The sequence below is a fragment of the Canis lupus genome, chromosome 28 (genome assembly GCF_003254725.2).
Source record: "Canis lupus dingo isolate Sandy chromosome 28, ASM325472v2, whole genome shotgun sequence".
In the NCBI taxonomy this organism is placed as follows: domain Eukaryota; kingdom Metazoa; phylum Chordata; class Mammalia; order Carnivora; family Canidae; genus Canis; species Canis lupus.
In genome coordinates, this window is record NC_064270.1 from 2,521,673 (window position 1) to 2,535,203 (window position 13,531).

Here is a 13,531-nt window from a genome sequence, read left to right on the forward strand (position 1 = left end):
GATCATCAGAAAATTTCAGATGTTACAAGACCACATTCCTGGCATAAGTTGAAACTGTAACTAAGTCTTGGTTTCTTTAGGGGAGGGGAGCAGGGGCAAATGACTCCATTTCGAGCTTAACACCTCAATTATCACCAAAAAGTGTCTGGAAGATGGGAATGATCACACTCCACAGATAGGACACCAAGGCTTAGAGAAGTTTACTCAGGTTCACACAGGGTGTTTAGTGGAAGATCAAGGATTGGGAGGAGTCTTTTCGGCACCACAGTCTCCTGACTTTCAGCCTGCCCCCTCGTTTCTCTCTGAGAATGATCTCTCCCGGTTCTCCTCTCTTACAAGCTCCTCCTCCTTCTCTGACAGCCTGGCAAGTGCTGGGTTATCTGACCTCTCTTCCTTTCTCTGTGCCCTCATTCCCCTGTAGAGCTGCTTCAGTCTGATAGCTTCAAATACCATCTTATATGCTAAAGACTCCTGACCTATAACTCTAGTAGTCCGACCCTGGGATGCAAATATTATTAAACTCCAGACCTGTATATCCAATTGCTCATTCTGGGGCCATTTGCGTATGTGACGGACATCTTGAACCTAACATATGTCCCAAAGGAACTTCTGACATTCAACCAACCCGTTTCTTCAACAGTCTTCATCCTAGCAATTGGCAACTCCTTTTTTCTAGTTGCTCAGGCCGAAAATCTTGATGCCATTGTTGTCTCTTTTTTCACCCCCAACCCAAACTCAATGAAATCCTGAATTCTGGTATCTCTGTCTTCAAAATATATCCAGGATCAAGCCACTTTCCACATCTTCACTGCTCTATCCTCCACCAAGCTGCTGTCATCTCCTTGTTGGCTGGGCTTCTCTGGGAAACCACCTGGCAGGGACCGGTGTGCCCTTGAGCCTGGTTGTATTTGAAGAGCTCATTCTAGGAAGGGAGTACACACATGTACAGAAAAGCCCTGTCTCAGCAGGGAGCACGGCTGCATTTGGCAATAATGTAAGGGAGGATGGTCACATGTATGGCACAAGTGCAGTAACAGGAGTGATCCATCTCCTACAAAGGGACCCTGAACAATGGTTCTGTCCACCAAGCTTGAGACTTTGTTTCCTTTGGGTTCCCTGGGAAAGGAAACTCTAGGGATTCCCATTCCTGGGTTTGCAGAAAACATCTCTATTAAAAGCATGGCCAGAGGGGAGCAGAGCCCCACCCTGCATGTTGTGAGTCCAGGGGCAGGTCAACAGCTGGCTTTCTTCCAGACAATCTCAGCTTGTGGGGTCTAAATACAGCACGTGCACATTTGTTGTTTTCATACTTAGAACAAATTGGCTCTGACTGTACTTCCTGCTTGATCACAGTTGAGGGACTGAGAGGCAGGGGGGCTGCTGTCCATCTGGGCACCTGAGAAGAGTTATCTCTCTCCTTTCTCCACAGCTGCAGGGTACCTGTGCCCTGCCCACCAGGGGACAGATTGTGCATTGCTGGCTCCTCCACAAATCACCTGGTCAGACTGGATGTGCTTTGTTTCCATGGGACTAAAAGGTCCAGATGTATCCTGGGTGAACACATGGCTTTTTTGTGATAGTGGAAAGGCCTTTAATCCATTTTCTGGTAAACATACCTGCAGGTGGCATATGGTATCACATGAGAAAAACAAGCTGTTTTTTGGTTCCTTCTGATAATTTGTTCTGGGCAAACTACCCTGTTTTTCCTGCGTCCAGTACTTTTGCAATCATGTTGATTTCATCCTTTGTTTATTATTTTCTCTGGTTCCTGAGACTGGGAAGATAGTCCTGTTTTAGGAGAGGACATTCACTCACCGGAATCTGTACTTTGTTTTGGCTACTTTTATTGCCTGAGATACTAGTTAGTGAGGGAGCACATGAGAAATACTGTAAGCTCTTTGGAGAGGAAAATAGAGCTCCTGCATTAACCAGTGGGAAGCCACAGAGCCTAGCAGAGAAAGTCTGCAATTGTGGTGTCATGGTGAGCTGAATTAGCAGCTTTTTAAATTGCCTCTGAAAAGCAAATACACTGTTGATAGAAAGATTGGCTAACCCCTCAGCTGACTGTAGAGGCCTACATTTTTCCCTTTCCTGTGCAACCTGCTAGTGTTTTTTTTCTTAGCTGTGATATTCAGAAGTTAGTTTTGATAATGTCTATTTCAAAAGTGGTCTTATCTAGATAGGCCTTAAATAGTATTTTAACAATTGCAAAAAAAAAAAAAAAAAAAAAAAGGAACATCCTAAACATGAAAAAACTATGAAGCAAAACCAGCAAGTACTTTCAGAGGGGGTCCTGATCTGATGGTTTGCCGTGTACAGGGCCCTATCCTGCTCCTAACCTGGCAGGTGTTTCTCAGGCTGGAATGCCAACTGTTCCAATCTGGGCTCAGCCTCCAGGGCCCCTTCCAGGGCTCTATACCAGCTCTATCCTCTGTGGGCCCCCTGGCCCTCCTGGGCATCTACTTTGCTTCTCCAACTGAGGATAACCCTGAACACCTCCTATTAAGGTGAACCGTGGCTCTTTGTCCCTCCAGGAGTGAGCACTAGCCTGGCACAATTACTGCTGAACAATGGATTGGCAGTTGTCCTAGACCTGAGCTTGTAAATATGTGCTGGGGAGTAGAACGACCTGGGAAGGCTGTTTGATTTGTTTTCTACCCTCTCTTAGGTACTACTGCCGTCCCATCCGAGCCCCTGCGTGGAAGATTCCTATGGTCCTCTGAGATGCTGATCCTATTGCTCATCATCCAGGCTGCTCACAGACTCCCACCAGTGATTCTTCCCCTGTGCCCTTTGGCTACCTTTGTCCTCAGGCCCCACACTAGTCTGAAATGCACTGAAATGAAGGAGTCACTTTGGGATCTACAGCAGCAGGCTGTGGCTCAGCTTTGGCTCTGTTGCCAAATCTGGCCACATATATTGTAGGATAAAAGTTTCAGAGGTTAGAGCTGGGAGTCAAGGTTGACACGTAAAAGCAAAAAGAAGTCTTGGTCCTAACTCCTTCAGTTGAATAGAGCACACCTTTATTGAGTACCTAGGAAACTAGAAAGGAAAGGAGCACAGAGATTACAGATACCATAGGGGATCTCCCTGGGGCATCTCTGCATGTCTCTGCGACAATGGAGCTAGGTCTGGGAAATCCTGGCATGAAGTTCACCCTGAACGGTGGGTCCACACAGCATGGCTGCTCCCAAGCTCTGCTCTTTATGGGGGCCAGTAAGGAGCCATTGCATGGAACAAAGCTGGAATGAATGTCTCTTATATTTGGAGGATTTTATAGTTCTTCTCTTTAAATCTTTAAATCTGCTATCCACAGTCCCCAGTGGGAAAAGAATTTGGGCTTCAACTTGCTCTGTTCTGGACAAACACTTCACATGACTGATGTAAACTGTTGCATAGTTTTGCAAAGGCTTTCCCATTCTTTCCAGAAATTCTCCATCAGCTGATAAATCCAAATTGTTCTGGCCCAGGGAATTTAAAGCCCTTTCTCCTCATTGTGCCCCTTTGACAGGAAGTGTAGAGAGTGGAGGAAAAAGCCCAGAAAGGGCAGGAGGCACCCATCCATGGGGCAGTGGGGATGAGGACTGAACATTGCCTTCCTGAGCCACTGCCTGAGCCCTGGACTCCACTGCACATGGGCTGGCATCCTTCCAATGTCATGTGGACCACCTCCTCTCTGTGATCAAAGTGCCATGTTACCCGCAGTAAGCTCCTTATAAGAATTCCTTCAGGTCTCATAGAGGTAGTTAAAAGCCAGGGCTGCAGAGAAAGGATGGGATGCTCATGGTCTTATTCCCGGTCTGACCTCTGCTGCCAGAGTGCTAGGCTATGCAATGCTCCTTGAGTGGCATTGAGGCTTGGAGGCCAGGGATGCCATGGGGAAGTGACGGCCAGAAGCAGGGCACATCCCATATCTACTGGCATCTCCAGCTTTTCCCAGCAGAGTCCTGAGCAGCAGCATGAGGTGAAGGCAGACAGGGATCTCATGGTTCATGTGGATGAGGAGGTCAGGGGCTTGTGGCCATGCAGAAACTCTGGGCCAGGCACTTGGAAAGCAGATAGAGCACACACCCGATGGGCTCAATCAGGTACTGCTCTCCTGAGCAAGAGAGGTGTAGCATGAATAGGACTGGCCACACCATCCAGCCACATAATGTGGCCAGTGCCCCAACTCCAGGGCCGCTTACTGCACAGGTAAGCCTCACACACATAGACCCCAAAGAGCAAATTCGTGGCTCCGCAGTCCTGGCTCTGGGCCCTGTGAGTGCTCAGAGAGCCAGGGACGTGCGACTCATGGTACTTAGGCAGGTAGACATGTAGAAACACAGGTGCTAGATTCTTCAGCAGGTGGCTCTTGGTCAGTGTGACCAATCAGGGCCTGGCCACCCACACTCAGTGTGCATTGGCTGTGGGAGGCTTCCGGAGAGGCTGGCACTGGCTGGCTACTTGGTCTCTACCAGCTGCTTCAGACGCTGCAGCATCGTCAGACGCAGGGCTTGGAACCTAGATGAAGACACAGCCAAGAAGACTCACTGACACTGGAACACACAGGGACAGGGCAACAGAGTGAGGGACTGCACAGATGACTGGGCCAGGAGACCCAAGGCTGATTAGTGGCTACCATCTCTTCTCCGCCAAGGAGAGGGAAGAGCCAGGCCCACACCCTGTAAGGCCAGTGGCTTAGAGGAACAGTCAGACAGGGCTGCAGACCCCGCCAAGCTTCAAAAGCAGAATGTGCTGTTTCTATCTAAAGATTCTCCGGTATAGAAAGGAGCATGCTGGAGAGGACAGGGTGGCAGAGCATGGATTGGGAAGCCTGAATTTAGGCCCAGGCTCATCAGTGACCCAGGCTGCAACCTTCCTTGCCTCAGGCCTCGGTTTCCTCTCTGTGCCCTGAATAGACTGGCCAGGTGACCCCCAGGTCCCCTTCCAGCTCCCAGACCCGACAGCAATGCAGCAGACTGCATGGTGGACGGTCCCCTCTGATTGGGGGTCTCTGCTGACTTCCCAAATGGGACCTCACTGCACAGAGGCGAGGGGTGGGGGTGGGGGCTTAGGGCAGGGCTGTGGCTTTTCAAAAATCATTCAGCCAAAAACTGGAATCCAAACCAGTCCGCCTACTACAGGCCCTCTCACCGTGAACAGACTACTTCCTTCCCTTCCTTAAGGGGGACTCCAACCCTGGCCCTGACTGAGTGCCCCATGTGCTCTCCCTGCCCCATCCTTCACTCTGCAAAAGGACAGAGCAGTCACTGGCCAGTGCAACTTGGCTAGCCTCACCCAGCTGAGCTTTGATTTATCTTTCCCAGGAGCCAGCAGGTGACACTGCTCATGCTCACCTTTCCACCTAACGGGTCCCTTGCACCTAAAAGCATCAGTTGATACAGAAAGTTCCAATGGCCACTGTTTTTTGGCAGGCTCAGAATTCCCTCTAGCACAAAAGGCCCAGACCAGGCTGAATGTGCCCTGAGCAGGCCCTCTCCTCAGTCACTCTTCCAGGGCTCTATTATCAGTAGAACTTGTTACCCTGGTCCAGCACCCACCCGCACTCCTGTCTGACTCTCCTGCTCAGTTTCAGCAGCTGCGCCCCTCCCATGCTGGTGAGGTGCTGAAGCCAGATGGGTGGTTTGCACTGTGTCCTGCCATGTTCACAGGCTGTCACCCCAGCTTGATGTCAATAGTGAGCAGGGGGCCAGAGGGCGGTGCTGGGTAGCCAGGGTCCGCAGGTCTCCCTGAGTCAAGCAAGCGCACCTGATGCCCCCAGAAGGGACAGCTCTCCCAGCCCCGGCCTGGGTGCTCTGCCCCCTGAACACTTGCCCTGATGTTCAGCACCCACGACTGGCTCTTTATGTGCTGCTTACTTCATGGTCAGTTTGATTATTTCTCTTTCCTCCTCTTCTTTTAATTTTTCAACAAAACTGTCCAGCACCGGCATTTCAAATTTAATGTACTGAGCGACCTAGAAAATCCAAGAACATTTTAATGTGCTTTAAATTAGATGCCAAAAATGTGTTTTCTTTTCCTCATGGCTTCCACAGCAGCCGACTCAGCAATGTTTTAGAGCTGAGGAAGTGGCTGCCCTGCTCCTCACCCACCCCCAACAACCTATCTGTACTAGGATGGAGGACAGAGAAGCCCATTCTTACCTCACAGGCAATAAATATCCCTGGGAGGAAAGATTAAGTTGAATGTTAGGAAATGTATTCAATAGAAAGCAGAACCACACTGGGTGTTCTCCGGGGTGGGGGTGTGGAGTGCTGGGAACACCATTGTTTCTGACAGTGGAATGAAGCCACACCAATCTGTGAGTGGTGCAAGGGATACAGGCAGAGTAACTAGTCTTCACCTTGGGTCCAAACCTTACTGGCTTTTTCTGTGCAAGGGAGCTCAGCAACATGCTCCTTCCTAGCCTAGGACTCAGCTGTGCTAAGACTTAGCCACCTGTTCCCTTCCACTGGCCTTGTGGCAGGGGCCCTAGTTAAGGAGCCCTTGTATGGGTCTTTGATGTAATGACAACTAAACACACTCTAACAAAGGAAAAGTTTCTACCTGCCTGAGGGGAAAGGCAGAGGCAAAGGTTTTTTATGACCCAGTTTCCTTCCTTCCCTAGGACAGCTGATAGAGCTGGTGGCCACTGGCAGGAGGAGGGAAGGCTGGAGCCATCACTATGCTGGGCTTGGGGCCCTTTAGGACAGCTGTGTGAGAGGTTGCTCAAGAGGGCTCTAGCCAAGGTCATCTTCAGAGCCCTTGGGAGATCCCCCATGCTATCATCTAGCCCCTTCCTCAGGAGCGGGCCTCCCTGAGCCTCAGCCCTGACTCACATCATGGGGAACTTCCTCGCCCAGGTCTGCTTCCATCAGGAATATCCTGGCGATCTTCTCACATGGCCCATGAAGGATTCTGGAAATCAGTGGGTACTCGCAGTCTTTTAATTTTGTTCGCTCTGAAAAAGAAGGCAATTTACAAAATTCATGGGGCATTAGGATTGCCCCTCTTCATTGCAGGATGGGAATGTGGCAAAAGATGGATGTCCAGGGGGCCTGGGAACCTTCTCTAGACCCCAAAGAGAAGGTTGCCCTGAATGATGCATGATGGTGGCATTCAGCAAAGACAGATCAGAGAGGAACAGGAGCCCAGAGAGTAGGAGAGGGGACAGGGGACATGGGGAGGCCCGGCTGCTCAGTTACCATGGGGCAGAACCCTGCACAGAATGACATGTAGGTTCTGTACCAGTTCTCAGGGGGCGAGGGGCTTCAGCTCCAGCTCACAGAACCTGACATGCACCCCTACCCCTCCCAACTGAGTGAGGTTGAAGACAGTGGCTTCCCTTGTGGTTTTGGTGGGATTCTGAAAGGGGCAGTGAGTGTGCCTGGGTTTGGGCCTGGCAGAGACATTCATGGAGGCCCACTGCACAAGCCAGCATGGCCCTCAGAGAAGGAGCATGGTCCATGAGCTTGCCAAACGCACAGAGACTGTTGTTTTTCTGATCTCAAAGCACAGGCAGACACTTACCCCCAGACTCGTGAACAATGTAGAGTGCAAACTCACTGGGGCCATTTTCCACCTGTGCAGGCAGTGACAGGAAGTCAGAGCAGGGCTTGATGAGACAGGACAGAGAGCGATCCCTGGCAGTAACCACACCCCCAGTGCCACACACGCACACATAAGTCCCCAAGGATCCTTCCCTCTCTTTGCTTAAAATCCCAGAGACGTTGCATTAGCAGAGGGAACTTTACTAGACCTTCTACCCAGGAACCTCAGGCAGTGTCCCCAGCCTTTGCCAGCCCCCTCTCTCCCTCTCCCAGCAAGACAGCAAACCACCAGCATCCCAAGTCAAGGCTGTGCATGGCCAGACTTACTCGGAACTTGTTCAGCAGCAGGGTGAGCACGTGCAGGGTTGTCATGGTGCTGTTGACCCTCACATTGGTCACAGACCCGTAGGCAGGAGTAAACACCGAGGTCTGTAGAGGGAGGTGGGCACTTCAGGGCGGGGCCAGAGGGACATGGAGCTGACACCACACGGGGGCTGGGCACTGTCAGCCAAAGGGTCCGGGGTGACAGATGAACCTCGTCTCTGGGCTTTGTCCAGTCACAGATCCACACAGAGCTGTGCCCACATCTGGTGCACTTGGGGAAGCTGTAGCAATTCCTGTCTTACAGAGGCCTGTGAGAAAGATGCCTCCAAAGCTACCAGGGCCAGCTCTCTGATCCTAGCAGCCAGTCCCATGGAAGTACTTCACAGTGGGTGGGGGTACCAGTCTCCTTCTCACTCTTTCTTTGGGTCAAATTCCCAGAGGTCTGTTGATTCTAAGACCAAATGTTCTGGAATCTGTCTGTTCCTCCCCATTCTCCCAGAGGTAGAGGCTGAGTTTGTACTGCATCAGTGTCTCACTTCTCCCCTTCCAATCTCAGTGCTTTCTGTCCATCCTCCACACTGCTGACCAAATGAACAACCTTTCAAAAACCTTGCAGCTCAAAGTGTGTTCTGGACCAGCTGTATTAGCATAGAGTCTTGGCTCCCAGCCCCAGATTCCTGAATCAGAATCTGCATTTTGAGGAAACCACCAGGTGATGCTCTCCATAGAGTACAATTTGAGAAGAACTGCCTTTTGGCAATAGTTCTAGTTAAAAGGATCTGAAGGTTTCTCATAACCTAAATAATACCATTCGGAGCTCCTCTCACTGTTTGCACATGTAATACAATGATTCTCTCCCCAGTGCCCTGTAGTCCCCCCACATAAGCTCTTCACAGTTTGAGGGGCCCATTTATTCCTGCAGATATCTTGCCTTTGCCTATGGGACACCATATATACAGTCAACTAGGGAATCACCCGGTTTAATATGTTCTCAGTGAGTAGCCAGGTTATAGACCTGCTAAGCATTTTACCTAAAATCTTTGATTTAATCCTTATTACAGCTTTTAAAGTACCTATCACTAGTCTTCCTTTTAAGAAAGGACACAGAGTCTTGGAGAGATCAAGTAGCTTATCATGGTCACCCATCTAGAGAGGGCAGAGCCATTGGAAACCCTATGTTTACCCCCATGGCACTGGGGCCTCCCTGTGAGTCTCACCCCCTAAAGTGAGCTCTTCCTTGCTTTCTAAAACCAAATTCAAATGTACACATTCCTCCTCTGTGGTCCTATCTCTGCTTTCTCCGGGATGTAACCAGGGCACAGGTATATTAAAGACTTGCTCAGTTTCCCAAGTACCGGAGTCAGACTCAAATCCAGGCCTGCCTCCTTCAAAGGTGACATGCAGAGTGATTTGGGTTATAGAGAAAGCCAGACTAGGCTTCCAGTCCCTAAGAAATATGGAATAGAGGAGGCAGGCTATTTCAAGAAGAAAGGTCTTGTCAACAAGACATTATTAGTGTTTCTTCTGCCTGAAGCCTTTTCTCAAGATGATACTGACCAAGTAGGAACAAAGATCCCAAGGCTGCTTTGCCAACTCTAACCACAGTGGTTTCTCTCTGATAGAACACATTTGAATCAAACAGCCCAGGACAAAGCAAAGGGACAGGTACCAAGTATTACTGAGTGTGGAAATCACACCAACACTACTGTGAATCAGAATAGTTTTGGAAAATGATTGAGTGAAGTAATAGTGTGCAGTTCTAAGAAATAAAATCCAGAATAACAACCTCAGGAAGTCAATTCTAGGTATCTCTTTTTTTAAATTGTTGCCTGTGATTCAAGTACTTTGTCTCCTGATTTCTAAGGACACTGATTCTGAATGGATTGCAAGTAAGGGAGAGAGAAGGAGCCCCTTACTCAGCCAGGAGATGGGAATCAACTGTCCAACATGCCCAAGATACTAGCTCACATCCTGGAAGTTAGTTTGCCTGGAAAAATGAACCCACCTTCTGTAGGTAAATCTGTTACTGGGAGAAAGACCTGCCCTGACTGGATTACAGGCTAGTGGATTGAGTATCAAGTTGGCTAAGGAGTCCTTCAATGAAAAAAAAAAAGAAAAAAGGAGTCCTTCAATGGACACGAAAAGCTGTGACAAAAGCCCTCACTTTCATTTTTATTCATTTCAAAGGCTCAGACATCTCCATGTTCTCTGGGACATTTGCAATGACTAACATAAGGGTTAATGCACCAGACACACTTCTTAGAGATGAATGATTCCCTTAGAGGAGAGGGGGAATGTACTGGAGATAAACTCCACTGTATGGCATCTTGAGTCATGGATCAAAAGCTTCCTTTTTTAGGAATGTAGAAATCCAAAGAGCTCAAACCCATGCAAATATTCTTTTAAAATTTTTGAATAATCCCTCAAAATAGCATATAAATATCTAATATGCTTACCTAACACTTTACAGACTAAATCTGTTTGAACAAGATTTAAAGAATACCCAAGGTCAGATTGTAGGTCCTTTGGCTAATCTAAACCATTCTTAATCTCTGCTTAACTTCAACCCTGCCTCCCCTGCACCCTCTCAGGAAACTACTCTCAAATAGTCCTGGGTTTCCCTGCACTTAGCAAAGAAAACCTAGTGTCACCCATGAGCACTCATTGCGAACCCAGCACAGATTGGAAGCTGGAAGCAGAAGTGGGCCAGGGGCTGGGGATGTCCTGTGAATAAGGCAGGGTCCCTTCAGCTTTCCTTGCTGAAATCTTTACCCCAAAGTCCAGGGTGCTCTCAGAGCACTTGAATGAAAGGCCTCTGGCAGGCCTAACCTGTGCAACTGTTCTTTAGGTCTGACCCTGAGACCTGCCTCTGCCAGGCCCCCCACTCACCCCTCCCCCCCCTTTCCCATCACCCCTCCTATGAGTCATTGCCTATCAAGGCAGGCAGCTGCTTCAGCTGGAAACCTCTGCTTCCATTTCCCATCGGTACAGGATGTGGCCCTGTTATAGGACACTCCATCCAAGGCCTCACCCAAGCTGCCAATCATGCCATTTATAGAAACAATTAACTTCTCTTTCTACAGTTTGGTTTGTTTAGGGACTGATGTCATCTGGGGAAGGAGATCTTTTCCTAAGGTCAGTACAATACATACTCGGACAAAAGGCTAAGTGCTGGGAACCAGGAGCAGGGCAGGTTCTCTGGGACACAGAAACACATGCCCCTGGACACACCTCCACCTAGCAGGACTTAATCTATCCAGGGAGAATGCCAGCAGCATGTCATGTTCCCATGAAACTATCAGTCGAGCTCAAAGAAAACTGTCTCATGAGACATAAACTTGGCATGACTTTCTAAAAATCCATGTAACTTATGTAAATGGATTGACAGTGAGTATGTGGTAAAAAGAAAAAAAAATACAGGCTTTGGGGGTCACCAGCTGGAATGTGTTTTTTTTTAATGTAATTTTGATGGGACTTTGGACAAGCTATTTCTCCTCCTGAGCCCGTTTATCCATGAGGACACAGATGTGACCCCGCCAGTACATGGGGCCATGGTGAGGGTGAGCTCTGACAACACTATCATGAGGCCTGCTTGGGGCTGGTTGCCTGTGGCCTCAGCTTCAAGGCCCAAGGGAGAGGCTAGGCTGGGACATCACCTTGTGGTTGTAAAAGTGTCCATTGATAGAGAACCGATGTCGCCGGATCCTCTGGGCCTCGCCAGGTGTGCGGGACCGGGGCCTCCTCTGGATCACACAGGCTGCATCACTCTTGGTCCGCATAAGCTGTGGGGTCTCTTCATCTTCCTCCAGGGGCTCTGTAGTGAGGGACAGATGAGAAGGTTAGTCCTGGATGGAGCCAAGGTACCAGAGAATTGCTGTGCTCCAGCGGTCATGCAGTGTGTGGGGCTTTGTTCCCGGGAGATCTGTGGTCATGCCATGCTGCAGCAGACAGTTATGTGAGTGCTGTTTCTGTGACAGAGCCTGGGGTCCAGCTCGGGTGATGCCTGCTTCTCAGACAGGAAAGGTGACCCCCAGACAGATAAGCTGTATCACCATGCCGTATGGTCTTTGGCAGCCACACACCCTGTCCTCTGAGCCCCCACTGAATGCAAGGGGAGTACACAAAGAGGACAGATGAGCAGTCTGGCTCCCAGTGTGGGGGGAAGACATCCTAGAGGCCCACAGGGCCAGGAGAGGGCCATGCTGGCTGCTGCTATCCTCACCTTTCTCTAAAGCAGGGGACTCAGACAAATTACATGAAGCAATGTCACCCTGCAAGCCCCTACTTCCTTTTCTATAGCTGAGAAGCTGATGGGAATGCCTTGTACTGAGGAGGTATTTAGCAAGTGTGCTCCTGAAGACAAATAAAGCCAATCTGTGCTCCTCCAAATTGCTGGTCTTTTTTTTTTTTTTCTTAGAAAGGGAGAGAGAGAGGGAGAGAGACAGAGACAGAAACAGAGACAGAGACAAACAGAAAAGGCAGGAGAGGGGAAGAGGGAGGAGAGAGAAAAAAATCCCAAACAGGCTCTGCGCCCAGCATGGAGCCCAACTCAGGGCTAAATCTTACAACCCTGAGATCATGACCCAAGCCAAAATCAAGAGCTGGGCACTTTAACCAACTGTGTCACCCAGGTGTTCCAACACAAAGCTGTTCTTCAGAGATGGTGGTCATGAGCCGAACCCCTCCTCTCCTACCTCTGTTGAGAGAGGTAGTTTGAAGCCTCACTTACCTGAGCTCTCTCTGGAACTCTCGGCCCTGTGTACTGTCTGTGAGCTTGGCTCCTGGGCAGTGACCCTGCCATCCTGAAGGAGTGGCTCCTTTCTGAAAAGACAGTCATGGTGCTCAGAGAGATGTTCATAGAAAAAAGTAGCTCAAATCACAGAGAAGAAGCTGTCTTTTCAGTTCTAACAAATTTATAAAAACAAATTCTTACATGAAATAAAAGTAGAGCAGTAGGAGATTAAATTTGTGTGAGTTTTTAAGATAGAACAGGAGATGCCAAGAAATGTTTATTTTGCCCGGGAGACTGGGAAGCCCCCTGGCTACAGCTCCTTTCCTTGCAGATAAGGTCACTCCTGTGAATGTATGAGAAACAACTGGGGGTGATAGTCTGGAAAATTCTCCAAGAGTGACATGACTTGGTCAGCATCTAGAAAGACCACTGTTGGCAGGTGGAGCCACGGCCTTAGGCAGTCACAGGGTGACAAGGGTAAGGCTAGCTTGTGCTCTCCTGTGCCCCATTTGGGAATGGGACTTTTGCCCTGAGACTGAGGACACCACCCCCTGGACATTCCAAACAGTAAGCTCGGGTTGAACAGGTGTCAGGGAGGCCACCTGGCCCTGCCTCAGCCATCCCAGCACTCACAGGTGGCAGCCGGGCTGTCCGGGTGTCCAGGAGCCTGAGGAGAGGTGGACTCGCTCCCGGTCATCCTGTATCTGGAGCCGGATAGGCCGCCTCAGTCCCCAGGCAATGTTGAGAAGCCCCTCGATGATCAAAGCTCCTTCTTCCTGTGGGGAACCCACACAGGTTAGCCTCTTTTCCCAGAGCAACTCTCCTCAGGGATCACTCCCCACCTTCCCTGAGCCTCTGTAAGGCCCAGACCTTCATCCATGGAACTCCCTGAACACTCTCACCCCCAAACATGCCCTCTCCTCCTTGGGGTCCTGTCCTGCCC

The 13,531-nt window shown here is 49.6% G+C and overlaps 1 protein-coding gene across 3 annotated transcripts in view; it reads right to left on the minus strand.

Annotated features, from left to right (window-relative positions):
• Window positions 1–3,001: 3,001 nt before the first annotated feature.
• The window catches only part of RASSF4 (Ras association domain family member 4), a 32,203-nt gene continuing 21,673 nt past the window's right edge, over window positions 3,002–13,531 (minus strand). For 2 of the 3 annotated variants that reach the window (XM_025466408.3, XM_035707764.2), the window contains exons 4-11: window positions 13,222–13,364; window positions 12,586–12,677; window positions 11,513–11,670; window positions 7,860–7,961; window positions 7,513–7,564; window positions 6,822–6,943; window positions 5,862–5,959; window positions 3,002–4,503 (exon numbers count right to left, since the gene is read on the minus strand). In XM_025466408.3, coding sequence (XP_025322193.1) covers window positions 4,443–4,503; window positions 5,862–5,959; window positions 6,822–6,943; window positions 7,513–7,564; window positions 7,860–7,961; window positions 11,513–11,670; window positions 12,586–12,677; window positions 13,222–13,364 — 828 coding nt within the window. In that variant the 3' untranslated portion in view covers window positions 3,002–4,442. The remainder of the gene's footprint in view (window positions 4,504–5,861; window positions 5,960–6,821; window positions 6,944–7,512; window positions 7,565–7,859; window positions 7,962–11,512; window positions 11,671–12,585; window positions 12,678–13,221; window positions 13,365–13,531) is intronic. The other variant, XM_025466409.3, reaches the window with a different exon arrangement.